This window comes from Hippocampus comes, unplaced genomic scaffold (genome assembly GCF_001891065.2).
Source record: "Hippocampus comes isolate QL1 unplaced genomic scaffold, H_comes_QL1_v1.1 scaffold299, whole genome shotgun sequence".
Classification (NCBI taxonomy): Eukaryota; Metazoa; Chordata; class Actinopteri; order Syngnathiformes; family Syngnathidae; genus Hippocampus; species Hippocampus comes.
The window spans coordinates 115,951-125,382 of NW_017805694.1; the positions used below are offsets into that span (position 1 = coordinate 115,951).

Below are 9,432 nucleotides of genomic sequence, written 5' to 3' on the forward strand. Positions count from 1 at the left end.
CCCCCCCACTGCACCCCCCCAAAACAAACAAACACGGTTTATATGTGTACTGTGCATCACTCAAAATAAAAACGCTATTAATCGGTGGTCTCTGTTCATTGATTTTCTCAGGGTGAACTATGACCCATTCTTTGAAAACAAACAAACAAACAAACAAAAAAAAGAGCCTTGCCACTCCGAGTATGAGCTTCGGTCAAACTAATCACCAAAGCAAGATTTCAAACATCGTCTCTTGAAAACAACCGTATGGCTTCCGCTTCTCACCAAAAATACCAAGCGCCCGACCCAGGCCGACGTTTGGCACCCGAGTCAACGGACGTTTGAACACCAATCGGTCCGGCTCAACGCCGGAGGCGGCCACGGTTGTGCCACACACTTCCGAGCTACGCGCATGTCCAAAACGCAATTTCAAATGTCATTTTGTCACCGTTTTCCCGGTCATAAATGAGCGGGACGTTTCACGGTTTCTTTTGTTTTTGCCTTTCATCAAGAGGCCACTTTGAGCGAGCGCCAGTTGGCCTTTGGTGCCGTCGAGCAAGACACGTGGACAGTCAAGGGAAGTGACGGCTTTCCTTTCTCTTTGGCGCCAAGCGACCAATTTGAAGGACGGAGGGGCTTCGCCAATCGGTTTGCAAGGCCGCCTGTCGGTCCTCGACTGCCCCCACGTGGCCAAGACACGCCGTGTCCCACTCCCGGAGGTGGCACACGATCAACACGTTCCATCCTTACATCGATGTCATGATGTACCTCGGATACGTTTCAGGGCGCCGTATGATCGAGAGGGCTAGCCATTAAAAAAAAGAAAAATGGGGGGTGGGGTGATCCGGGGAGGCAGCGGCGTCTCGCTTTCAAAGACCTGGCAAGATGCGGGCTGGGTCAAACAGAGGGTTTTTATTGCAGCTAAGTCTTGGCTCAGGCATGACACAGCATGGAACACAGTACTTCACATTACAAAAATAAAACCTTGCAAGACGAGGGACGGGTGTCGGGGAGGCGGGAAGCGCGAGGGCGATTCCGCACCGTGTCGCGAGCCCTCGAGGAGCACGCAAATCCTTCAGGTGAAAATGCCTGTGAATTGGTTGACCTAGAAGTTAAAAATGAGGTACAAAAACAGCAGAGCGCCGACGCCGTCCGTCTCCGCGTTCGCTCGAGTCCTTCACTTGCCCAGAGCCTTCTCCAAATTGGTCTTGATGGCGTCCAGGAAGTCCGTGGTGTTGACGTAGTGCTCGTTCAGCTTGACGCTGCGGGGAGGGAAGGGACGGAGGACGGCCTCAATGTGAGCCGACCAAACGCGGCGCAATCATGGAACGGGGGGGGGCAATTTTTCCCAAACCCCAGTCGGAATCCCGAAAGAGGCGCTCGCTTACTTGGACAAGCCATGGATGCAGCCGGCGAGATCCTTGGTCATGGTGCCGCTCTCCACCGTCTCCACGCACACGCGCTCCAAGGTCTGGGAGAACCTGAGCACGCACAAGCGCACGGTCATTTCCACGGAAACCCGAAAAGAGGCGGCGTGTCTTACTTGATGAGGTCGGGGTTTCCGTCCAGTTTCCCTCGGTGCTCCAGGCCTCTGGTCCAGGCGAAGATGCTGGCGATGGGGTTGGTGCTCGTCGGCCTTCCCTGAAAACCAATGGCGAGGATTCCGTTCAGACTTCGGACGCCCTCGTGCGTCTCGCCAAAACCTACGTCGGCATCGCGCGGGCCAAATCGAGCGTCGCGAATCCATCTTGGAAATCAACGGGGATCGGCGGCGGAAAATTCAGCGCCGCGACGTCGCCGCGGGCAGGAGAGGCCAAAAAGAACCTTTTGGTGCTCGCGATAGTGCCGGGTCACGGTGCCGTGGGCGGCCTCCGCCTCGATGGTCTTGCCGTCGGGACACACCAGCACGGACGTCATGAGGCCCAGAGAGCCGAAACCTGACGGACGGAGAGGTCACGTCAGATCGCTCCCCGAGCGGGCGGGCGGCAAAAGACAGGCGTGCATCGGACCTTGGGCGAGGATGTCCGACTGAACGTCGCCGTCGTAGTTCTTGCACGCCCACACAAAGGCTCCGGAAGACTTCAGCACTTGGGCGACCATGTCGTCGATCAGCCTGTGCTCGTACCAGATCTTCAGTTTGTCAAATTCGGGCTTGTAGTGCCTTCGGAAGGGGGGGAGACACACGCACGCACATTCACAAGGAGGACGGCTTTCGGCTTCTTCTCCGACGCGCGGATGAAAGTAAAATGTCCACACAATGCGGCGGAGTCTCTCGGAACGGGACCGGAATTGGCATTCAGAACGGAACCCGGGTCCATCCGCCGTACGACGACGATCTCTTAAAGCCGCGGTGAGGATCAAAACGGCGCAACGTGCGCCGCGACGCCGAGCAAAACATTTGCGCTTTGACCGATCCGGCGCCGACCGCGGCGATTCCGTCGTCTTTCTCGGCGGCCGGCGTCCCATCCGCGCGTTGCGCTCACACTCACTTTTGAAAGATGTCCTCGAAGATGTCTTTAAATCGGCCGTCGTACGCTTTAAGAATGGTGTTCTTTGTGCTCATGTATAGAGGCCACTTCTTGTTAATGGCGTACTGGAAGCAACTGTGTGCAAAGCCGGTTATGGACTGAGGAGAAAGAGAAAGAGCAAAGACAAAGGAGCCATCAGCCGTCGGGCCGCGCCGCTTTTTTATCAGTTCCCGAGGTGAACGACCAAAAGCGGCCGAGAGCGGCAGAGCTCTCTCGGCCGACCTCTGATGCCGTCGAAGCAAACGGAGCGCCGGCGACAGAAAGTAAAGGGAAGGGAAGGGAAGGGAAGCGGCCGCCGCGCTCGCGACCCGTCCCCAAAAGGAAACGCTCGTCGGGCAGGAAAGGGAAAGGAAGCGTTTGGGCTCCGGGCGAGGGCCTCCCCGCCCGTGGCTTTTCTCACCTCGTCCGTGTTGTACATGCCCATCCCGCAGCCGCCGGCGGGGAAGTCGTACACCTCCCATTCCTTGGCCGCGCCGCCGTCGGCGGGCGAGAAGACCATCTTGAACTTGCCGGGCCGGTCCACCACGAAGTCGGTGGCTCTGTACTGGAGCACAAAAGCCTGCCGTTGGCACTTGGCCTCGGCGCCGACGACGGCGGCGGGGAGTCACCTGGTCGCCAAAGGCGTGCCTGCCGATGGTGATGGGCCGCGTCCAGCCGGGGACCAGCCTGGGGATGTTCTTGCAGATGATGGGCTCGCGGAACACCGTGCCGCCCAGGATGTTGCGGATGGTTCCGTTGGGGCTCTTCCACATCTTCTTCAGGCCAAATTCTGCCGGGGGGGAAACTCTCATGGGTACAACGCGCGCTCGGGCCCACGCCGTCCAATTGATACCGGCGCAATACCGGAGGCGCAAATGGCCCACCGTCATTTCCTCAAACGGAGGCCGGCCCCGGCGGCTCACCCGACCGTTTTTCAAAAGGATTTCGATTATTTTGAGGTACGGCGTTTAGGAGCGAGGCGAATGCAGTTCTGAGGACGTTTCATGACACTGATCGGGTTTGGAGTCATCCCAGTTGGTCCAACATGCCGCCGCTCGCCTTCTGACTGGCACTCCCATGTCTTGTTTTGCTGGATGAATTCTTTTCGGACAGCGCCGCTTGGTTTTCAAATGCTCCGGAAATACACTCGAGACGAGTTGACGGCGGCGCCCGTTTTTGTCGCGAGTTGCGCGCAACAACGTGAGGCGGCAGCATACTTGAAAACAAGCGGCAGTTGGGCGGAACGCAAATGATCCTTCCGAAAAAAAAGAAGCAACGCTGCCGCTTGCCACGCCCGCCTCAAGTTTACAGTCAAATTCAACATCAATGGCCGCGTGTCGAGGCTCCCTGACAGAGTCCGCTAGCTTGGTGCTAACACGGAATGGAAAACAAAACGAGTGTTGATTTGGGGTCGTTTCAACTTTTGAAGCCTCGAACGCTTCTCACAAACCTTCCACTCTGGCTTCGTCGGGCGTGATGGTGGCGCACTTGACGGCCACGCTGTACTTCTTGGTGGCCAGGGCGGAGTCGATGGTGACCTGGTCGTCGGTCTGGTCTCGGTAGGGCAGCCCCAGGTCAAAGTACTTGAGCTCCACGTTCACGTTGGACAGGATGAGCTGCGACGGACGGACGGAGCACACGGAGCAAAGTCAAACCTCTCCCAGCCGGCCGAAACGCGAGGCGCAAAGAGAGCCACGTTTCTCGCCGGCCGGGCGCCTTTTTTTCAGGTCGGCGGCGACGCGAGAAAACGCTGCGCGGGCGCTCCGGCGCCATCCACGGCAACCTGCAAAGTTTCGAAACGAATGAGCGCCCAAGCCCCGCCCCTCCCGTTCGGGACGAGCTCGCCGCCCGCCGGCTTCCGAGGAACGCCGCTCACCTTTTCCTTGATGAACTCCCAGATGATCCTGGTCATTTCATCGCCGTCCATCTCCACCACGGGCTGGGCCACTTGGATGCGCTTGTCGCCATCTGTCGATCACAGCGGCGGATTCAGAGTGCCGGCCGGCTCGAGCGGGACGGTCAAAGAAACAAGCGAGCGCACTCCGGCGACGCTCGCATTTGTTTGTCCCGCGCTAATCCTGCCAGCAGACAGCCTAACAAATCCACGGACGCGAGTGACGAGCTCACCTTCTCCTTGGCGGTAATCTTGTTAGCGCAAAGCCGCGCCGCGGCGGATTCCGGCAGAAACGAAAAGAAACACGGCGATGGCAGAGTGGAATCCACAAAAACGGAACACAGGTCCCCAAACCCCGGAAAGAACGAAAATAGGAGGCGGTCGTCGGCCCGCAGTACAAATCGCCTTTTCAAACGGTCACGCGGCTGTCAAAAGAAGCCAAGCGCACCCCCGGGCGGCTGAACCTCCGGACTGCGGCGGCACAGTCGATGATGGCGCCGCCTCAGCGAATCCAGATCAAAACACAAGGAGTGCACGTGAGGCGGAGGCCGCGTGGCCGTCGTCCGCTTGGACTCGCCGTCCTCACGTCGCACACGACGTCCGTGACCTTTGGGCGCATTTGGCTTCAAAAGGGATTCGGGGCAGGACAGGGCCCGGCGAGTGACGCGGGAGCCGGCCCCCGCAGAGGCGTGAGCTCAGGTTAGCGGCCGGCCGCCAACAGTTAGCCGGCCCGCTCATCGATAATTGACCGTTTGTCCCGTCGCGGCCGCTGCGGCTGGCGTCTGAACGGGCATCTCGCGTGGTCGTTTTGCTCTCCTTTGTTGAATGAAGCGAGTTCCGCCGAGCGCTTGGGGGCACCTGAGGATGCGTGAGCACTGCTGGGCTCTACGAAATGAGCTAACGTGAAGAGCTCGCGTTGGCGATCCCACGGTCAAAGGTACGTTCGTTCCTTCGGCCTCGGCGGCGGTGACGCGGGCGCCCGTTTGGACGTGGCCTCGCCCAGCGCGCCGACTCACTTCCACCCCAAGCGGTGCGCGAGTGCGCCGCCGCGTTCGCGCGCCGCCGCGTTCGCGCGCCGCCGCGTTCGCGCGCGGAGAAAGGTGAGCACCGCGCAGCGTGGAGACGGCGTTTCAACGGACTGGCTTTTCTAGTCGATCGACTCACGCTTCCGTCCCTACTCCGGGCGGTCACTGAGCTCAAGGCTCAGGACATGGGTCGGCATCTCGTACGGTGCCCGAGATGACGCCAGGGACAATTTGGAGGGTTCGGTGGCAGCGGCGTGGCCGAGCCTCTTTTTGTCAACTTCCAGTTGGCTTCACGCCTGCGCAGACACCGCGGCTCCACGTCATTTGCATGCGAAATAAGAAACGGGTCTTTCCACGTATGCCGAGACAAATGTGAACATTTCCCCCCACCCCACGGCACGGCACGACGACCGAGCGCCGTCCATCTCCCCGTCATTGCGGCAGTTCAGCCGGCAGAAGCCCTTCGGTGAATTTCCAAAGAAGCGGGAGATGGAGAGACTTTTCTTGCCGCCGCCGCTTTGCAGAGAGACATCTGACCCACTGGCGGCCATGGGAACGCCTGTCCAAACAGCCGCCGGGCCGCCAACATGCCAGCCAGACACGCAAAGGTCAGCGGACGACCCCAAAATAAACTTGCAAGCAAAGACTGGAAACGTTGGCGTGCAGAATCAAGAACTTGACATCACAGGACTGAGAAATCGGTCGCAGCGACTTGGCTTCTCTCACGAGAAGGGCTCGCTTTGATTTGCCGTTTGACAGAATCGACATCTCCTCTGCCGCAGCGGCCGAGCTGTGCATCAAGAGGCAAAAAGAATTTGGATTTCTTTTTTTTTTTTTTAATTGACCGTTTGTCAAGTTCAGCACGCATCCGCCTGACCCCATCCACCCGAAAATGAGCCAAAATGCTGCCCCGGCCTAAAATCCCAACACAATCGGTCCCGGTGAACATGTGACTAAATCCAAAGCTTCTCAAGCCAAAGCAGGCTAGGTCATTTCCCGCCCTCAACCCATTCGGGCTCTTCTTCTTCTTCCCCTTTCACGAAATCTGCTTTGTCAGCATCACGTTCAACTACGGCGTCCTCAAATCGAGTCCGGTTCCCTATTAGGAGCGAGCCAAGCTCACGTTTGGTCAACTCCTGTCAAGACCGACCGAGCCAGCGCCGAATGACCAAACAAACCCCGACCGTCCGCATTTTCAAAACGAGCTGCAAATAACCCGCACGCCATCTCCCGCCTCGGCGGCACTGCGCGTCTGGTGCAGCGCATCCTGAGCCAAACCAAATTCGAACTGCCCCAGGCCCGGGCCGACCACCCTCGCCGGGACCGGGGGAAAGCCGCTACAGCTGTCATCACAATGCGGAGGAGGGGGGCGGGGGGCGGAAGATGTTACGTAACTGGGGATGGATCAACACAGCGGGCTCTGAAGGGCGCGCTACAAAGTCACGCGGGCCCGCTACAAAGTCATGCGGGCCCGCTAGCCACCGCAACCACCTGCAGCTAAGATTTCGAAAAAGGGAGCGCGCTTCAGAAGCGTCTCCCTTTCTTTCTTTCTTTCTTTCGGTTCACACCATACCATCGACACGGACCAAGAAATTCAATCGGGCCCGTGTCCGAAAGGGTTAAGACGCCCTCGGTCACCTCAAATGCCCTTTCCAGTTCACCTGACACAAACGGAAAGTACATTGAGCAGGAGCGTCTTTGTAAAGGCGGGTCACGTCGGCGGCAGGATCAACTGTCCCAAGAGGCCGCATGTCGTGCACCGGCGCTTTCCTGGCGCTTTCCTTGTTTTCGAGGCTTTTGGAAGGGGGCGGCAGATGTCAAACGGGCTCTGGCGTGAGCAAATCTTTTTTTTTTCAATTGGCATGCGATTGGACAGCGACAAACAGCCTCGAGTCCTTCAAGTGACTCCTTTACTTGAACAGCCCGGGCTGCGTTTTCTGCTCAGGGAATTTAGAGTAGCCTGCAGAGGTCAGCTGACAACGACGCCGTCTCCGAGCGGACGCGGTACAATACAACGGACAAACATTTCACGATCGTCGCAATGGGCGGATCGACGAAATTAGGATGCGGTTTCCAGACGACTAAAAATAGGATGTAAATATGACGTCAGCGGCCGATTTGCATTCACGCGGTGTGCGGAATCGCACGCACGGTTTCCTCGCTCTTTTTTGCGTTCGCTTGAAAATGAAGCGAGATGAGACGCGATGGCGAGGAGCGCGTTTGGAAAACGCGACAGAGGACACCGGCGGCCATTTCTGACCGCGAAGGAGCCTCGTCCGCGCCGCCTGACCTTGGACCAAACTTTGCACCAAAACTCATCCATCTGACAGGGATGACGGTGCATTTAAGGCCACGCGATCGGATCATTCATCACGCCGTTTGACTTGTCGGCCACGATTAAAAGCTCGTTAGTCATTTGAACAGATGGTCCAATCATTTCAAGGGTGCCGGTAGGCTACGTAATGCCTTCTTCAAGGCAAGCGGGCGCTGGTTACGTTACAGCCCGACGGCATTTTGCGCACCACCCCCCCCCCTTCCGCGTCTAATTACATTGGCAAGTTGCACAAACTTTGAATGGAGAAGACAAAGACGGGCTACCGGCTCCCGTCGGCCCTCGATGCCAACCACCCACTTGGAGTCGAAGCGACTCGTTCAACGGCACCCGTTCGAATTCAAAACGCCGATGGCGTCGAAACAACAACGTAAACGCGACGGAATCGCGCGCGAGCCCGGCTAGCATGGCCGCTGAGCCCAAGCGGGCCCCGCCGGCGACGAGCAACCCGTTCGGAGGATGCCCCTCCGTCGGTCGGCTCACTCACAGTTCCTTTGTTGCGAAGTCTGCCGCTGAGCAGCCGGGGCGAGCACCGCGGGGTGTCTGGAAAAGGCTGCGGCGGCGGACCTCGACAGAGAGCTGAAGACTTTCAAATAGCCGGCCATGTCTCCCGTGAATATGATGAGGACTCGACGCGCCACGAAACTCCGAGCGAAGAGGAAGGAGGGCGCGCGGCGTCTCACCGAGAGCTTATAGCAGCACCCGAGCGGCTGGACGAGCGCCGCCCGTCGCCCCGCCTCTGTTCGAGAGCGCATGCGCGCTTCGCCGATCGCGACGTACGCGGTGGCCGCCATCTTGAACCGGGGGACCGGCAACGGTCCCGCTCCTCCGCTTCATGTATTTCTTTCACTTTGAGCGGAAGCAGACTGAAATCTGAAAAAAAAGTCACAACTCGTGGAGTTTCACGCGGTTTGTTTTGACGACAACCCCACGCATGTGGCTACAATACAAAACAAAAATGCGTGCATTAAAAATGTTTCTTCACAATTTCTTTTAATCGTCAGTTGGAAAACCCATCCAGACGTGTCAATATTAATATCCATTTATTTTTTCAACACCGCTTATCCTGAACAGGGTCACGGGGAGTTGCTGGGACACCTATCCCAGCTGACTTCGGGCGGAAGGCAGACAACACCCTGAAATGGTCCCCAGCCAGTCGCAGGGCACATGTAGAGACAACCGTTCACACCCACGTCCACGTCATCACTGAGTGGAAACTGATATCAAGATTCATATTAAATACATTGTTATATTCTATACTAATATTCATTCGTCATTTGCACAGCTTGCTGATAGATAGAGAAATAGAGAGATAGATCAATCGATAGATAGGTATACGTGTTGCAGGCGTAAAATTCGGAGTTCATGATTGTTTTGTATGGGTGAACATGATTTTCAAATCATTATATGGTTTTATTTATGTTAAAAACAAGGTCCTAACTTTGGAATTGTGTTTGCATGTTACAAAAGCCCCAAGGGTAAAATTACCCACGTGTCTGGGTATCATAACTACGTGTCTGATGTGACGATCTAACGAATCAACAATCGGTGTCAATTCGACGAATTATGCTGAATTAATTGTCGCTGAACACAGTGACCTCGAGACAAGTGAATGAAAGAAAAGGCCAGCGCTCCCGGTTCAAGATGGCGGCTAAGTCTCCCTCACACGTCGTTGCTCACGCCGGAAGCTTTTAA

General features: G+C 57.1%; 1 protein-coding gene across 2 annotated transcripts in view; it reads right to left on the reverse strand.

The window, feature by feature from the left end:
• Positions 1 to 8,445, reverse strand: part of idh2 (isocitrate dehydrogenase (NADP(+)) 2) — a 23,052-nt gene extending 14,607 nt beyond the window's left edge. Inside the window, exons 1-11 of one of the 2 annotated variants that reach the window (XM_019881817.1) lie at positions 8,225 to 8,445; positions 4,363 to 4,454; positions 3,937 to 4,102; positions 3,116 to 3,276; positions 2,908 to 3,051; positions 2,469 to 2,605; positions 1,989 to 2,140; positions 1,804 to 1,916; positions 1,523 to 1,620; positions 1,368 to 1,460; positions 1,132 to 1,241 (exon numbers count right to left, since the gene is read on the reverse strand). In XM_019881817.1, the coding sequence (XP_019737376.1) occupies positions 1,157 to 1,241; positions 1,368 to 1,460; positions 1,523 to 1,620; positions 1,804 to 1,916; positions 1,989 to 2,140; positions 2,469 to 2,605; positions 2,908 to 3,051; positions 3,116 to 3,276; positions 3,937 to 4,102; positions 4,363 to 4,454; positions 8,225 to 8,342 (1,359 nt within the window). In that variant the 5' untranslated portion in view covers positions 8,343 to 8,445 and the 3' untranslated portion in view covers positions 1,132 to 1,156. Of the gene's footprint in view, positions 1 to 872; positions 1,242 to 1,367; positions 1,461 to 1,522; positions 1,621 to 1,803; positions 1,917 to 1,988; positions 2,141 to 2,468; positions 2,606 to 2,907; positions 3,052 to 3,115; positions 3,277 to 3,936; positions 4,103 to 4,362; positions 4,455 to 8,224 lie in introns of those variants that run through there. The other variant, XM_019881816.1, reaches the window with a different exon arrangement.
• Between the last annotated feature and the right edge of the window lie 987 nt (positions 8,446 to 9,432).